The sequence below is a fragment of the Salvelinus namaycush genome, chromosome 41 (assembly GCF_016432855.1).
Source record: "Salvelinus namaycush isolate Seneca chromosome 41, SaNama_1.0, whole genome shotgun sequence".
Lineage (NCBI taxonomy): Eukaryota > Metazoa > Chordata > Actinopteri > Salmoniformes > Salmonidae > Salvelinus > Salvelinus namaycush.
This window is the reverse complement of record NC_052347.1, coordinates 11,561,991-11,580,686: the sequence shown is the minus strand read 5'-3', so window position 1 is coordinate 11,580,686 and position 18,696 is coordinate 11,561,991. Positions and strand designations below refer to the sequence as shown.

General features: G+C 41.7%; 1 protein-coding gene across 1 annotated transcript; it reads right to left on the bottom strand.

Annotated features, from left to right (window-relative positions):
* Positions 1-6,301: 6,301 nt before the first annotated feature.
* Positions 6,302-17,987, bottom strand: LOC120033922 (transmembrane protein 184B-like). The gene is made up of 9 exons (XM_038980319.1): positions 17,546-17,987; positions 15,367-15,603; positions 14,100-14,265; positions 9,895-9,985; positions 9,611-9,686; positions 9,426-9,517; positions 8,885-9,054; positions 8,529-8,723; positions 6,302-7,605 (listed from the first exon to the last, which is right to left on the bottom strand). Exons 2-9 carry the CDS (start codon positions 15,601-15,603, stop codon positions 7,379-7,381), a joined length of 1,254 nt encoding a protein of 417 aa, XP_038836247.1. The 5' UTR covers positions 17,546-17,987; the 3' UTR covers positions 6,302-7,378.
* Between the last annotated feature and the right edge of the window lie 709 nt (positions 17,988-18,696).

Here is an 18,696-nt window from a genome sequence, read left to right as displayed (position 1 = left end):
ACTTTACAAGCTACTGAAACATAACTAAGGGTACCGAATAAATATTGCTCAGACAGTCTTAGAGATTGTAGGCCCTTTTTAATAAATTGTTGGTAACCACTATTGAAGTAAATTTCCACTGAGCGAATCTGCTGGGTTTGAATGGTAAACTTCTTAAATTAGTTGCTCTCTAGAATGCAGATCTAGGTATGATAATACCAAAGACTTGTGCTGCAGTAAATTAGGTCATCTACATTGTGTTAAAGGCTTCTGAATGTACTGTATAAATACTTTAAAATGCATCTGTATAGCCTACTTACTGCTTGGAGGATCCAATTCCGTGCTTTTGGATTGCTTGTGTCTTTTCAAAGTTCCCTCTGTTAACAAAAGGCATCAGTTAAATAAATCATTGTGTTAAAAAAAGAAAGACAATATGAACAATCAAGACACCATTGCTATCAGTGGAGGCTGTAGAGGACAGCTCATAATAACGGCTAGAATGGAGCGAATGGAATGTCATCAAACACATGGAAACCACGTATTTGATACTATTCCGCTCCAGCCATTACCACGATCCTGTCCTCCCCAATTAAGGTGCCACCAACCTCCTGTGATTGCTATGGCTGACTCATGCCTGATGCCCACTGCATATGAATGCATAATGATTGTACAACTTCATCTATAAATAGCACTGCTCAGTCCTTTGGCCCAAAAGTCAGTAAATATTCCACTATCAAATTTTCTAAGTATTTTTCCAAGATTTGAATCAACACAGCGGACATGCTTATCTTATATCAGTGGCATTCTTTCCTGTCATTACATTCTTTGTCTTCCCCTTTTGACTCTCGGTAACAACTTTCTTAGTATCACCTTCTCTGTCTGGTGTCATTATACAGTATCTTATGTGTTTTCGTTGTAGGTAAGATATCCTCATTTGTTGTCAGTCACCATCTTTGGTGAGACAGTGCTTCACAAAGTAGGTGGGGCCATAATATCCTTTTATCTCTCTATTGGTATGTTTTCTAAAATGTCACTTGCTGCTTTTTGGAGACTTACTGACGATGTCCCCTCTTGCGGGGTGTATATGACACATTTGAAAGGTTTGGTTAGTGTTTTTCCAACAAGGATATAATAGTCTACACAACCTCATAGCTATGAAGAATAGTTTAATAGCAGCCCTCCTCTAGTCCAGGGGTTATGCGGACGAGGTACTGCAAGCCAGATCAAAAAAAAATATATATATATATTAAATAAATATTACTAGCAAAAACAGATTCAACGAATTTGGCCAAAGGTTCTGTGGAACAAGTTTAGAGGATACAATACAATATTATTAATCTACAATATAGGCTACCCTGAGATGCACAACGTGGCCTGTGAGGCTCACCAGGAACCACAGTACTCCATCAATGAAGTAGTGTTCAACTCAATACTTCTTGTATTCCCTAATAATTATGTTTTTCATTGTAATTTAAGCTTTAAAACTGTTCAAATGTTTCTCTGCCCCATGGGAAAATGTGTAGAGTTGTAGGAAATTAGCTTTAAACCTGCAAAATGTTCTGATTTTGATGTGGTCCCTGATGAATTTGCTTTCGCAAAGGGGGTCCCCAGCCCCAAAACGTTTGGGAATCCCTGCTCAAGTCTACTCAATAGATTTCTTCTGCATCGATAGGTCGAAACAGAACTGAAATACAATATCTTAACGACACATTAAAGCATTGGCATGGTTGACTGAATAAGTCCTGTATGAAATACACTCACCAGGTAAAGGGCTTCGGGAGGTCATATCTTAATGTCCCCAAACTGCTATTCAACTTCTTTGCTAAAACTGAACTTATTCCCTCGTTCTCAGTTTTTTTTTTTTTGATACGTCAATCCTTCATTTCATGATAGCCAGCTATAAATGCTAACCGTTACACAGACAAGTTTCTTTTCAAATCAAAGTTACCAGGACCATAGGGAGAATATTTATTTCTAGCTTCCTACAGCCTTTTCTCTGAAAATGGATGATATTCATAATTCAAACCACTGTTACTACTACTGTTACTTAAAAAAATAAAATACCATAGGAGACGAGACTTCCCTCAGGTGTTAATATACAGTATTTTCTCTGAGGCTTCATGCCACAATGACTACCACCCTGTAGCACTCGCATATGTAATCATAAGGTGCTTTGAGAGGCTGGTTATGGCATACATCAACGCCATCATTCCAGAAACCCTAGACACACTCCAATTGTCATACTGCCCCAACAGATCCATAGACAACGCAATCTCAATTGCATTCCACACTGCCCTCACCCACCTAGATAAGAGGAGTACCTATGTGAGAATGCTGTTCATACAGCTCAGCGTTCAACATCATTGTCCCCTCCAAGCTTGTCACCAAGCTTAGGACCCTGGGACTGAACACCTCCCTCTGCAACTGGATCTTGGACTTCTTGAAGGGCCGACCGAAGATAGTGAGGGTAGGCAACATAACCTACGCCACACTGAACCTCAACACGGGGAACCCACAGGTGTGTGCTTAGTCCCCTTCTGTACTCGCTGTTCACCCACAACTGTGGGCCACGCACGACTCCAACACCATCAAGTTTGCTGACGACACGACGGTGATAGGCCTGATCATCGGCGATGATGAGACAGCCTACAGAGAGGAGTCAGTGACCTGGCAGTGTGGTGCCAGGACAACAACCTCTACATCAGTAAGACCAAGGAGCTGATTGTGGACTACAGGAAACGGAGGGGGGGGGGGGCAAGCACGCCCCCATCCTCAAAATCAGAAAATTTTGCAGTGGAGCAAGTCGATGGGTTTTAAGTTCTTCGGGATTCAAATCGCTAAGGACTTAAAATGGTCCACACACGCGCACAGTCGTGAAGAAGGATCGACAGCACCTGTTCCCCCTTAGGAGGTTGAAAAAGTTTAGCATGGGCCCTCAAATCCTCAAAACGTTCTACAGCTGCTCCATTGAGAGCATCTTGACTGGCTGCATCACTGCTTGGTATGGCAAGCAGTGAACAGCTTCTATCCCCCAAGCCATAAGACTGCTTAATAGCTAACAAAATGGCTGGTAAGACACAGATCTGAATTGACCATTGTATTTATTAAACATTTTGCACTGTCTCTATGCACACTCACGCACCAACACAGAACATGCACACACTTTTATACTGACTCTACACACACTTCCATACAATCTTCACGCTGCTCCTACTCTGTTTATCATACATACTGATGCCTAGTCACGGTATCCCTGTGCATACAATATCTACCTCTATCACTATAGTATTCCTGTACATTGTAAATATGGTATTGGCACTGACCCTGTATATAGTTTCTTACTTTCTCGTGTTTTTTTTCTATCCTGTTATTTTTAGTACTACATTGATACTGATTACTGCATTGTTGGGTTTAGAGCTTGCAAGAAAGGCATTTCACTGTACTTGTGCACGTGACAAAACTTGAAACTTGGCGTCTAAACAGAACAACTACATTGCCTGGTAGCATCATACATCTCTGAACCAGAAGACTGTAGCTTCTCTGTATAGGGAAGTGACCAGCTCCTAAAAGTGGTACTTTAAGCTTTTTATGCAGCCAACCTAAAAATTAACAAATGCAATATCAATCAATCCCACTGACTCTCCTCTCACTCTGTAGTCACTCAACACACACTAAAGGACCAAATGAAAATATTCCATTTTATCTGTCTTTTTATTTTGCGGTTGTTTAAACACCACAAAGACAAAAAATTGCATCAGAATCTATAAAGCAGAATAATACCAATATACAAATGAACACAAAAGTATGAAACAAAATAATATAAGGAATATGGAGCAAAGACGATACAGAAGTAAGCATTCTGTGCTTTATCATTATTATACCCACCAATAAACATATTCCATTATCTAGTTCAACTTTATATACAATATCCTGTCTTTTCAGGAATAATATATTCATTTTAATCAAAAGACACAGCATAGGGCACATCATTAAAACAATCACTTAAATGTATGTAGCCTATACTTAACATTCAAACCTATGACATATACAGTGCCAGTCAAAAGTTTGAACACACCTACTCATTCCAGGGTTTTTCATTATTTTTTACTATGTTCTACATTTTATAATAATAGCGAAGACATCAAAACTAATGAAATAACACATATGGAATCATGTAGTAACCAAAAAAGTGTTAAACAAATCAAAATATAGCCACCCTTTGCCTTGACAGCTTTGCACACTCTTGGCATTCTCTCAACCAGCTTCATGAGGTAGTCACCTGGAATGCATCATTTATATTTTATATTTCTCAAAGTAGCCACCTTTTGCCTTAATGATAGCTTTGCACACTCTTGGCATTCTCTCAACCAGCTTCACCTGGAATGCTTGAAGGATTTCCCACATATGCTGAGCACTTGTTGGCTGCTTTTCCTTCACTTTGCGGTCCAACTCATCCCACACCATCTCAATTGGTTTGAGGTCGGGTGATTGTGGAGGCCAGGTCATCTGATGCAGCACTCCATCACTCTCCTTATTGGTCAATTAGCACTTACACAGCCTGGAGGTGTGTTGGGTCATTGTCCTGTTGAAAAACAAATGATAGTCCCACTAAGTGCAAACCAGATGTGATGGCGTATCGCTGCAGAATGCTGTGGTAGCCATGCTGGTTAAGTGTGCCTTGAATTAAATAATAAATCACTGACAGGGTCACCAGAAAAGCACCCCCACACCTCCTTCTCCATGCGTCATGGTTGGAACCACACATACGGAGATCAATCCATTCACCTGCTCTGCGTCTCACAAAGACATGGCGGTTGGAACCAAAAAATCCCAAATTTGGAGTCAGAGCCAAAGTACAGATTTCCACCAGTCTAATGTCCATTGCTCGTGTTTCTTGGCCCAAGCAAGTCTTATTATTTGTGTCCTTTAGTAGTGGTTTCTTTGCAGCAAATCGACCATGAAGGCCTGATTCACGCAGTCTCCTCTGAACAGTTGATGTTGATGTGTCTTACATTTATTTGGGCTGCAATTTCTGAGGCTGGTAACTCCAATGAACTTATCTTCTGCAGCAGAGGTAACTCTTGGTTTTCCTTTCCTGTGGCGGTCCTCATGAGAGGTTTTTGCAACTGCACTTGAAGAAACTTTCAAAGTTCTTGAAATTTTCCGGATTGGCTGACCTTCATGTCTTAAAGTAATGGACTGTCGTTTCTCTTTGCTTATTCAAGCTGTTCTTGCCATAATATGGACTTGGTCTTTTACCAAATATCTTCTGTATACCACCCCTACCTTGTCACAACACAACTGATTGGCTCAAACGCATTAAAGAAGGAAATAAAATTACACAACTTAACAATGCACACCTGTTAATTGAGATGCATTCCAGGTGACTACCTCATGAAGCTGGTTGAGAGAATGCCAAGAGTGTGCAAAGCTGTCAAGGCAAAGGGTGGCTATATTTTGATTTGTTTAACTTATTTTTGGTTACTACATGATTCCATATGTGTTATTTCATAGTTTTGATGTCTTCACTATTATTCTACAATGTAGAAAATAGTAAAAAATAAAGAAAAACCCTGGAATGAGTAGTAACTTTTGACTGGTACTGTATTTATTGGACCCTGTAGACCAGGTTTTTTTAACCCGAAGTGGGCCCTGGGCATGTGAGAGGCGGGTCGCGAGTTATGAGAATACATCTATAATAACATATAGATTTCTTCTTAATTTGGGTCGTTAGAGGAAGATTTGAGTCACGGGAGGACGGTAAAATGTCTAATTTGGGTTTCAAGATAAACGTTTAAGAACCCCTGCTGTAGAAAAACACTTCACTCAAGTATTCAAATATGGGTAGTGTTCCTATTTACATTTTTTGTAAAACTGCAGTTTTGGAATTGACAGGTCAGTGAGAGGGTTTTTTATGAGTAAAACATTTCAAAATTATCTGTTTGTGTGTTGTCTTCAGCAAAAAGACCTCTCAAAGGAAAAACATCAATGAGGAGGCTAGTGACACTGAGCAGCAACATAGCAACCCTAACAAGACAAGAAAACAGCCATGATGAAGAAAGCAGGTATATTCAGGTATAACTGAAGTATATTAATGCTGAAGATAGCCAAGGCTTGCCTATGTATTCAAAGAAACTATTTCTGCTCAACAGGCCCCTCCCAGAGGCTGGGCTGGAAATCTCTCTGCCTCTTGCCACCAGGGGGAAGAATTGCTTGGTCCCCATACCCTTGACAACTTCACCGAGTTTCTAAACCCAGAGGTGCAACATTGAAGTCTTCCAGGAACACCTACGAAACAGACCAGGCTGAGGTTTGAGATGAGAACAGTGAAATTAGTTGTTTATTTTCTCAATCTAAAGACACAACCTAGATTTGAGTCAATGTCTTAAGTAGTTGAACATGTTATTACTCCAACCTCATGAAAGTGACAAACTGACAAGTTTTCATTTTTGTCCAAAAAACATTATCAAAAGACATCCTTTGATTAGACGGTCTGCACATGCGCAGTTCGGCGCGATATGACCGTTAGACCAACGTGATGATAAAACATGCCTGATCTGTGCCGCACATAATGCCCCAATTACGGGATTCTAATCCTGTCTGCTGTGGCCGGGTGCAGCTCTGCTAAGAAGCCCGTTCCTCTTTAATCTGAAATCCGCACCAAACCTCTGTCAACAGCTGTTCCCTCATACGTCGTCAACAACAACCATAACATTCCGGGAGACACCCCAAATGACCCCCAAAACCCCACAATTATATTATCCTCACTGTACCTTCCTGTTCATGCCAACACACACTAACACCCATCATATAATAATAACCTCCCTTCATAATAGATTCGTTTAAAATGAGAAGAATACCATCAGGTCAATAAACATCAAAATATACATTAATTTCGGGATCCCTTAGTGTCTTATCCAAGTCACTCTGAAATCTTAAGTTAGAGAGGGTCCTGCTGACCAAGCGGGATCTCCCTCTATTTGCAACATTTCAGCAAGACGCAGAGCTGGCAGGAGGGTGAGGGGGGATACTGTATAATTGACAATATTTCAGTGGCACTCATGTCAATGGCATGCAGGTTGGTGAGTGTTTCTCTGTGTGGTAGGCCTTTTGGAGTGTTAAAACACAGCCTGAAGACACCTGGGAATGGTCTATGCACGAGTGTGTGTATCTGTATTGATCCATATTGGCAGTGGTATGTGACAATGGACCTCTATGTAGTAGGTTGTTTGTATTGTCAATATAGACTGAGAATATGAGTACTATGTTCATGTATGCAATGAAGTGGATCAGCCAAAGTACTCAAGCCTGTCGATTTCATACGGCACTGTAGTAGAGTCCATAAAGCCCCTCCCGTCTCCACCCCACAGTAGTACCACCGGTCGGTGTGTAGGGGGGCTCAGAACTCATCGTCAGAGCTGAGCAGCAGGGTCTTCTCGTTGTCGCGGGTGCTGAGGTTGCTGTGGCTGCGGGACACCGGCGCCCCTCCGCGCTGCTCAAGGGTGGACTGCTGTGTGTACTGCTGGTAGGCCGGGGAGAAGTTGTGGATGGCGTCTTGCACCATGTCTCCGGGGTTCATGGTCTCCTTCAGACTGCTGGAGATGCTCTTCATTGGGGCGCAGCGACCTGCCGGGAGAGGATGGAAATAGAGGGAGGATGAGGGATAATGGAAGGAAGAGTGGAACCCTACTGTGAGCAACCTGAATGCCATGAGTAAACAAAATGGAGGATCACATAATACTACTGAACCAAACAGACAGCAACAGGCAGTGGAGCTCCTAGTGCATTGCAAGGGGAGAACTCATACACATCACAAAATACATTGATAAAAGCAGCACATACTGTACAATAATGGCAATACAAATGTATGACAGCCCTGAGGATGCTCAAAATAAATTGTTTGTACAAAATTAAGCTCTATATCTCAGAAACAGTTAAAAAGAATAGAATAACAAAATATGAGCACATCACAGAAATGGAGTCAACCAGAAAGTACTGTGGCAGTGAGAAGCCAAACACAGCTGAGCTAGTGGTAGACCTACCGTACTGTCCATAAATAGGAAAGGACCCTTATAGTGCAGCACAGATAGAGAGAGACAGATAGAGAGAGACAGATAAAGAGAGAGGAGGGACATAAGAAAATATACAAGGATGAATATTGAACAATAAAAAAGGAGAAGGGCGAGAGAACAGAACAGGAGAATAAGGAAGAGATGGAAGATAAATGAGAGGAGAAAAAGGATTCAACAAAAAAAATAATGTAAAAAACCGAGGGAGTGGAGAGGAGAGAGAGGGAGAATAAAAGAGAGGAAGAAACATTTAGAGACAGAGAGAGCAGGTCAGTGGAACAAAGTCACTGAAATAGACTTGAAGAGCAACCATGGAGAACCAGTGTCCTGAATCTTCACTGAACACAGTTCCAGAAACATAAGCAACTGCTTGTGTCATTTAGTCAGGAACACACTAATATGCTAATGATGACTTATTTCTTTTACTTAAACAGTTTTCTCTCTAATCTGCATGGATAGTCCCTCCCTCTGTATCCTTACCGTAGGAGTCCAGCCTCTTGTCCATGTAGACCTTGTATGTGAAGGCGTGGCGCAGGGCCACAGCGGCAAAGAACATCTCAATGCAGATGATAAAGTTCTGGTAGCCGGCGGCGACGGTGCCCTCCCCAACTGACACTTCGGGAGAGTTGATTTTAGGGATGGCTCCACACTTCTCCAGGATGGCCAGCAGCATACCTTATCCCCCAGAGAGAGAGGGAGAGAGAAATCGAGGAAGGAGGATAAGAGTACTGTCAAATCCCATTGTGTGTATTATCTGGGAGAGAGGGTCAGCACACTTGGATGCAGCATTATCTATGATACATTGCGTGTGTGTGTCGATCGAGAGGTTTCCTTACCCTGCCAGAAAGAGAGGAAGATGACAGACTTGACCATGAGGAACTTGAGCATGGGGCTGTAGGGGACCAGCAGGTTGCGGGTGGCGAAGTAGAAGAGAAAGAGGGCGTAGAGAGACAGGCTGACAGAGAAGTTATAGATGATGGTCACATACAGGTACCCACTGGCCACACTGGAGAGAGAGAGAGGCACAGCCATATATCAGAACAGTGTCAACACATAGGGATGTCTTAGCACAGTCTTGTCTTAGAGATTAAGTAATATAATTCCTACTCTGAGATGCTTGACAACTACAACCCCGACATTTCGGTGAAAACAGATTTACAAACATAAGTGTAAATGTAAAAATAAACATCTGTGAGAACAAACAAATAACATTTAAACTGTTCATACAGAAAAGTACAAACTAGTAAAGATATTATAGACAAACATGAACCCTCTGTGGCTTTTGAAACAATTAACTTTGAGGTCAACTAAGGTTAAGCAAATTATCTGATATAGTATAGAGTAGAATGAGTGACAGTGTCCCATAGCCCTACGTACTTGAAGTCTCCGTCTCTGTACTTCCCAAAGGCCTGCAGGATGACCGTGATCATGGCCATCAAAGGCTTCACCACACAGAACTGCAGAGTGGCCTGAGAGAGAGAGAATATGTAATGCTGTAACAACTCTGTTCATATGTAAGGGTTTCTCACAAATAATGTGTAAGAAGAAGGCTTTCACTATACCTGTTTGCAGAATCGGAGGAACCCAATGGAGTAAGTCCTTCCCCAGAGACAGCAGGTGCCGTACACACAGCTGGACCTGTAGACAGCCAAGACACAAGCATTTGGTAGTCTGTGATCTCAAGATCCAAATGGAATGAAGAGGTTCTAACCATACAATAAAGTATTGATATACATTACTATTCTGCAGTTGTGGGATGTTTGAATGACATTCTTGGATTGTATATGAATTGTCTTTTTTTTTTTTAATAAGAGAGGACAAAGAGTGATAATAGAGAGAGACTCACTCAATGGGCTTTCCTCTGATCTCAGCCATGATGGCACTCTCCCCTCCAAGGTACTCATAACACAGGCTGAGGAAGTTGTAAATCACAAACGCTGCAGAGGAAACACACACAAACACATGTAAGCAGTGTCAGAGAGTTGAGAGAATATGGGGGTAGTTGCCACTATGCAATTACAGCAGTCTTTCGGTTAACCCAGCAAAGCTTTCATATCCAAAATCAATCTGTCTGTCTGTATGTATTTGGTCTGTTTGGACTCTGGGCATCCCTTGAGAACCCAGAAACATTTACGAGAAAGAACACTAACACACACGGAAGTAAACATGTTCTATCTAGAGGCATTGGCCATGTTCCTCTCTACAGTATTAAGGCCTTGGTCCCGATTTCCCATGAGCAGAATGCTGATGTGCTGTGTCAGTGCATGGGCCAGTGCAGAAAGCAAAACAAGATGAGCGACTGAGTCATTGTCCCCAATGGCCTCTGGCTAAACCGCCCTCCATTCTAGCTTGGATCAACATCGCTCTGTCCCCCTGTGTGCACACAAAGCTACCCTCCCCCACTGTGTGTGTGTGTGTGTGTGTGTGTGTGTGTGTGTGTGTGTGTGTGTGTGTGTGTGTGTGTGTGACAACGTGTATTCCAGAGATTCCCAAATATTGATATCCATCCAGCTGAATGTTTAGTCCAAAACTATTCAGTTACAATCCTATTTAACAACACATGTACAGTACTGGTATAATCTAATACGTGCCTGTTTATTTGAATCCATTCATTAGCATAAATTATTTAGCTAAGAGATTTGAATGGTTCATAGAGATTTAAATTGATTTGGAAATTAAATAAATTGTTTCAAATGAACAGAGCACAGTTGTGGGTCCCGACTCCTTTGGACAGATGGAGAGTTGAGAGAAAATCCTCTCCAGTCAGACTGAATCACTTCCAGTTCATTGGGGCAGAAGAGGCACTAGGACTTCTCTGTCTCTTCTTTGGCTGTGAACACTGTTATTGGTGTCATTGACTGGGAGGAATGTGGTTTCAGCTGCTGTCCCAGGTGTTCAGTCCATGCTAATTTGAGGGTGGTGAAGCAACTACAGGACGAATCAATCCTGAAGCTTTGCTGCTCTTTCTCCTGTTCTGTCTCTTTTCTGGCATTGGAAACTCCAGCCATAAAGGACCCCTGCCTATTCCATTTGCTTTCCTTGTATATTGTATTTGCACACATATCGCTGCGTAGAGGTCTGAGCAGACAATAATTGGAATCCCAGTGGCATCCTTATGGTATTGACTCCTGCTATTCGAATGTTTGCAAACATGCATGTATAAATACACAACATCTGTCTGTCTGTGTGTGTGTGTGTGTGTGTGCGTGTGTGTGTGTGTGTGAGAGAGAGAGAGTTTGTAACTTTGACAGCACTGGGGCCCTCAATATTTAGCAGTGTGGAGCCCTGGGGCCACAGCTGCTGCCCTTGCGGTGTGCCATGTGCTGGCAGGGAGAGCCCACTGTGTGCAGCCTGGCTGAGCTGTCAGCTCCCCTGCCGTCAATCCATGCGCTCCCAGCACTCACACACATCATACAGTACACACACACACACAGCATTTACTCACGCATCGTAGACTCACACAACTCTCTTTGACACAAGGTAGACAAAATGTGCAGCGCAAAGCACTCGTTCATGCATTGAGCACACCTTCGCACTGAGGTCCCCTTTTCCCCACAGACATAGGGTTGTACATTGTACGTACAATAGAGTTTGTCAGGAATAATTTGATGGCAGAGACCGGTAAGCAAGGGGCACACCTGTCTGTATTATGTAACCACTGTAACAAAATGCTAATGCCAATTTCTGTTGATGTTACTCATGTTGAGATACAGCCGGCTGGTACAGAACAGCCAGACAATTTATCTGTTCATAAGTGAGTGGTTTCTAAAACTCTTCTCAAGGCTTCAGTCGTTTGCATACTGTTGCTAGGGAACAGGCTTCCCCTCCCCAGCAATCCCAGCAGGCCTTGGAAACAACAAGAGAACAAAGATGGCCACTCTCGTAAAGGCAGAGAGACCGCAAAGACCATCTGTCACTAGGGACAGAACAGATTCCCACACACTCGATACTACAGACCAGGGGTTGGAACCGGTTCAGAAAACAGAACTAAAAACCGCAAAAGAACTACATTTTTCTAGGAACAAAATCAGAACCAGGAACGAAAGTGATCTATTCTTCTCCGGAACAGAACCATTATTTTAAAAGCATGGGGACCAGTTAATAACGTTCCGAGCATTTAAAAAAGAATAATAAGTTCCACGAAATAAACAAACCGCGCCTATGCAAAGCCCTCCCTCTGTCAATCAGAAACTTCTTCCAGTGTCATCCTGCTAGAGGTGTGCCGAGTAATCGGACAAAACGAGTTAGTAACAGATATGGGCAATTTTTCGGATATGACTTGATCAGAGTATTTTTTGTAATTATCTTTCTCATGTCAGTCAAGTGAGGTGCTACATGGTCTAAATAACTCAACTGGCCAGTTTGCCTGTCTTTAAAGAAAAGGACGGGCTGTACATTGATCCTGCTACTCTGATTGGATAGAGTGAAGCGTATCAAGGTATCAAGCTATCAATGTGCATAATATCTAACAATTGGGGCGAGGGTAGGGGAAAAAGATTAAATGGAGTCTTATATCTCCCTCTCTAACTTTAAGCATCAGCTGTCAGAGCAGCTTACTGTACCTGTACACAACCAATCTGTAAATAGCACACCCAACTACCTCATTCCCATATTGTTATTTATCTTGCTCTTTTGCACCCCAGTATCTCTACTTGCACATCATCATCTGCACATCTATCACTCCAGTGTTAATGCTAAATTGTAATTATTTTGCCTATATGGCCTATTTATTGCCTTTACCTCCCTAATCTTCTACATTTGCACACACTGTACATAGATTTTTCTATTGTGTTATTGACTGTACGTTTGTTTGTGTAACTTTGTGTTGTTTTTGTCGCACTGCTTTGCTTTATCTTGGCCAGGTCGCAGTTGTAAATGAGAACTTGTTCTCAACTGGCCTACTTGGTTTGTCTTTCCATCACGCATGTAAACAACTCACTGAGCTATAGCTTGCCCGTTCCATAGAAAGCTGCTCTATCCATACTGCATACTTGGTGAAGTAATTTAATGTTGACTTAGATGTAAAAAAATATATATATTATTTCAGAGGTTTAAAAAGGAACAGAAAGGAACAATATAAACCTGTCATCTTTTGGGGTCGAACTTTATTTTGCAGGTCGGAAAAAGTGGAATGGAACGAAAAAAAATAATGGTTCTATTCAGAACAAAACGATTGTAAAATTATTTTGTTTCCAACTCCTGCTACGGAACACAAAACAAGTGCACATGCAAAAACACAATCATCGAACGTATGTCTACCAAAAATGTGTTGAGTACTTGTTCCGATGGAGTAGAACGTACGTGTGTGATATTGCTTTAAAAAACACAGAACATGTAGTAGCACAGCAGAAAGGTTTCGGCCTTAACAGTGTACTGCAAACAATGGAATGCACCTGTGCTTAGCGCAAATACATTTTTCCATTGCAACATCAAACCATAGACCAGCAGGATGAGCAACAGACCACAAACCATGTCTATCACAGCTCTATTTGAATGTATAAAGAACAAAAATATAAACACAACATGCAAAATTTCAATTTTTTTACTGAGTTTACAGTTCATTTAAGTAAATCAGTCAACTGAAATAAATTAGGCCCTAATCTATGACTGTTGGTTACAGATACCTTTAAAACAATGGGCCTTAGGATCTCGTCACGGTGTCTCTGTACATTCAAATTGCCATCGATAAAATGCAAATTGGGTTTGTTGTCCATAGCTTATGCCTGCCCATACCATAACACCCCCTCCGCCATGGAGCACTCTGTTTACATCAGCAAACCGCTCGCCCACACACATGTGGTCTGCGGTTGTGAGGCCGGTTGGACGTACTGCAAATTCTCTAAAACAACGTAGGAGACGGCTTATGGTAGAGAAATTAACATTCAACTCTCTGGCAACAGCTGTGGTGGACATTTCTCCAGTCACCATGCCAATTGCAAGCACAGTATATCTTCTCTCTAAAACAAATGTACTTATATGTATTTGATGTTTCTCAAGGCATTCTATTCAGGTAAGAGTCATACACCATTGACAGGGTGGGAAGGTTCTCACCTTCGTAGCAGTCGCGGACCGTGTCAAAGTAGACGTAGTACTCTTCGTTAGTGAAGAAGAGGAGGCTGAGCCACGAGTCAAAGGCGTAGATGGGAACGATGAAGAGGATGCGAACTATGTGCCTCTGCTCATTGGGAGAGCTGTAGTAGCGCAGGTGCATGTAGATCTGTCAAAGGGAGAAAGATAGATATATAGACAAGAAAAAGAAGGACAGAGTGAAGAGGGCATAATTTAATCTCAGCTCCTAAAGGACCTGGCTAGATTATAATGTACTTCATTGTAGGAGAACAATTTAAAAACTATAAACGTGACAATTAAATAGACAATGAAGTGAAAGGAGGGTAATTGTGTTTGAATATTCAACAGCTTCCTTCTCCCTGAGAGGGACCTCAGCTCTGTCAACGTGAGCTAGCTAAAAATGGGCTAGCTGAAACAAGTGTCTCATGAAATCAATGTGTTTTCACGAGGGCTCAGTGACTGTGACTTTGTGGTCCTGCCCACATCCTGGGGAGAGCAGTCGACATCGTGCGTGTGTGTGTGATGAGAGGATCTGTGTTGTGTTTTTCCATTCAGGTGAGCAGGCTCTGTCATCAGTACCTTTTGTCTACTTCATCCTGTCCCAGGTTCCCACTTACACAATGCTACACCTATCACCTTTCCTGGCCTGGGCACACACACCTTTGGTAAAATAACAAACAGTAGGGCGCTCGCACACAGAGAGCACTGTACCAGCTTTGTTGCTTGGCAACAGCCCCCGCTCTCTGATGTCACTGCAGAGCTAGGTACACCTGTTGTCAGAGCGACGGCTCATCTTTAACCCTTTGTGTGAGCAGCAACACACAATGGAGAGGAATCATTAACCTGGGCCTTTCAGTAGCTCTGAACCTACAGGAGGTTAGTGGTCTGCAGGCAACATGACTACATATTTGAAGACCTGCCACAACTACTTTATCATGGCTGAACAGCCTGAGGTGTTCCAAAGTGCATAATCAACCTGGACTTGGCAGGTGTGAGGAATCTGAAGGGATGCCTTGATATGCTTCTGCAGTTTCTATCTGCAATTTGATTTGTGCATACTGAGATTACTACTGTAGGCACTAAGCATCCATCTTATGCAGCAGTGAGACCACACTAACATATGATTTGAGTACAAACAGTTGAAGCATATGTTAGATGCAACATGCAGAAAAACATAGGAGTGTGTGTGTGTGTGTGTATGTATGTATGTATGTATGTATGTATGAGAAAGAGTTCACTAGCCCCTTACCTGGTGGCAGGTTATTAGCAGGGCTGTCCAGACAAAGAACCCTGACACGGTCTGGGCAGTGGAGGTCATGAGGAAGTATGGTTCCTCAGGGGTCACCAGGGGGGTGTCTGGCACCCAGGAGGTGTTGGAGCCCGACGGGGCCGCTGTGGTCGGGGACCCTGGGGCCATATCGGCTGGGGGGTCATTTTCCATTCGATCTGACAGGGGCATGCCACGTCTCCACAGCTCCTCCATCATCTGGAGGGAGACAACAGGGGGATATGGTGGGTTTTGGGTTTTCCGGATATTCACAATCACATTAACAGAAGTAGCTAAATATGTAGAAAAGGTAGAGCTCCATTAAGGAACAGTGTGCCTCCCAAGGGACCAAAACCCAAGTTTCTTTCAAGGTTATCGAACACATCACACATGGATGGTTGTCTCGGGCATACCAATAAAAACCTACTACTTTATTCAATTGAACAATTGAAGCTGAAACTAACATCCTAGTGGATAGAGAAAATCTAAATAAGATATGGAGAGGAGAGAGAGTAACCAGAAGGAGCTGAGTGAGGGAGAGAAAGAGGAACCAGAAGGAGCTGAGTGAGGGAGAGAGAGGGGAACCAGAAGCAGCTGAGCGAGGGGAACCAGAAGGAGCTGAGTGAGGGAGAGGGGGATGGAAGTTGAGAGAGAACACAGGGACAGAGTGAATCAGTCAGACAGAGCGAATTGGTGTGACATGGGCTGAAGGCCCACTGACCCAAATTCTCCTTCTCCTCCTGGGTTGGGAGCAGGGGCGAGCGTAGGAGAGCCACAAATACACAAAATACATCTCTATGGAGCACACTGAAGGACAGACTGGGTATATCAGTGCCAGTGGGACCTATAGCTAATGAGGAATTTATTGAAAGACAGAAAAATTGTGAACATTTATGATGTTGGTTTGAGTCTTTTAGCCATCAGCAGCACATGATCAATTCTCAAAGTCAGCAAGGTGACAGACCCCTATTGCTCATTAGGTCTGTAATACTGTTGTATTGCAGAGTAGCCAGATAGCAGTTTTCTAATGGGAAACTGTAGGCTAAGTGACCATTAGAAAGATGGACAGTAGATACTCCACACCCTTGTACTCAATCCTGGCATTAGTGGTGCTCACTAGGTAATGCGATTGCTATATGCATCAGTCTGGAGTCCAATGATGGAAATAACCTAATCATTCAGAATAAAACTACTGATTTAAAAATGGGGATTCAATTAATATGCATAGCTAAATATAGGCAGGTCGTTGCCATGGGTGACTCACGCTGCTGGACAAAGCCTGCTGTATGCATTACATTTGAGGGACAGTTACATTTGAGTGTCACACTCGTTTCCCTCAAGTTGGGTTTCTCAAGTAACTATTGGTTCGTGATAAGCATAGACTATTGACTGATGACTATTGAGGTTGAATATCAGCAATATGTAGGCCTATTCTGTATAGACCTAGAGAATGAATGCCTATTAGGTTTATAATGCGATTTTCCCATGACACAAATGCTTAATTATTCAAGAAAAGGGGAAAGGGTTGAGACAGTAGTAAAGAATGAAAGTATTGGTCAATATTGATGGCTTCTAAAAACAGCAAACATGTTATATTGATAAGGTATACTGCTGTTCAGTTGTAATTGAGAGCCATGTCTGGTGCATTTCATTTGGTTCAAAGACCAGATAATTCATATAGACACGACAGGGGAGACTCCATCAATTCCTGCTGACTGAGCCTGAGGGTGTATTTCATACCATCTATTGTACTTTGACCTAAATCCTATCAGTCATCCAACATAGGCTTTTTGACATTGATGCCAAAATAAAACGAGATACATTTCTGCAGTTTTCCTCTCCAGATATACTAAAGGCATAACATACTAAGGAGAATAGGGCGTTGTAGTGAGAATAAATGAATAACAACATAATTTCCATGCAAAGACTTCAATAAAAAACATTAAAACAATAGCAGCTGCCCATTTTCATATCAGAAAAAAAGGCAACCAAAACCTCTTTATGGATGATGTCATTATGAAAATTGTCATTGTACCACAAAATGAAAACAGGAGCTGAAATTACAGCTGTCAGCAAGCGAAAGTTACATTTGACGTTCGTTTGTAAACAGTTCTTTTCCATCCATTATAAACACAAAAACACAGCAAGAGCGGTGGCTTACCTGCCTCTGCTGCAGTTGTTTGATTTGTGTACACACTGCGGCTGTTTGAATCCAAGCATAAATGTATCCTAAATACGCTATTAGCTACGACAGACACACATTCATAAAATAATGAAAATAATAAAATTCATACTAAATTAAAATTACTGCAATATAACGTCAAATGAGCAACCAATTTAAACCATGTTTACAGTTTTATCTAGCTCGCTAGCTAACGTTAGCATAGCTAGTTAGGTAGCTGCTCGCAAACTCTTAAAAGCCTAAGCAAATACAAACTTTTGTCTGTACTAATAGTCCATCTCATGTAGAAAAACTTTATTCAGTCACTATCATTTCAAAATAGCATTATCGGGGAACACTCGTGAATTCGGCTCCATTATTCCCCTGTATCTCTCCTAGCGATTCACTACGCTTAGATTTAACAGTAGCAGAACAGCGACACTCCTCCACAGGTCCTACTTTCACGCAGGCGCAGTAGCTTCATCGCCTTCAGCCACTTTCCCATGATGTAACTCGTATATGCCAGCTGGTCTTGCGTTGTACAAACCCAAATTTATAATATTTGTGTATGAAGAATTTACCAGGTAGTATGAAGTTAACAAAGGTACTGAATTAATTTATTCGAATATTATTACATATTTTATTGTAAATACATACGTCTTAATGAAATAAACGCAATTACTTAGCTCGCTCCAAAATAACTTGTCACAAAACATTTGGATAATAGTTTCCCCATTTTAAAGTTAATTTCTTTCACTTTTATATACAAATCAAGGGGCAACCAAGCTTTCTTCCATTCAATTTCAGTAATATATCCGTTCCAGAAGAATTTAACTTAAATATTTATTAAAATCTATAAATTAGGCAATGACAAGAACAATATTTTCTTACATAATTTCACAAATGTAAACCCTGCTCCTTTTTAAATTTGTATCTGCAAAGCAAATGAAATGTAAAATGTTCATTATTCCTGACATCTTCATGTATTCAAGTGTAGTGACTTTTACTTTATTGTATGTTTAGATTGAAAAATATGTACTGAGATGTTTCTCATTACTGGATTGACAATTTAATTAGAATTTTGAAAAAAAGCATTTCAGACCCAGTCACTCCTCCATAGTCCCCTGAAATGGTCCTCTTTTAGATACAAT

Bases quoted from the DNA above. Each gene is read 5' to 3' on its own strand.
- LOC120033922 (XM_038980319.1), bottom strand. From the start codon at position 15,603: ATGATGGAGGAGCTGTGGAGACGTGGCATGCCCCTGTCAGATCGAATG. The intron at 14,266-15,366 runs GTAAGGGGCTAG...TCCCTTTGACAG, and splicing joins TGCTAATAACCTGCCACCAG to ATCTACATGCACCTGCGCTA. The intron at 9,687-9,894 runs GTGAGTCTCTCT...GGCTGTCTACAG, and splicing joins ATCAGAGGAAAGCCCATTGA to GTCCAGCTGTGTGTACGGCA.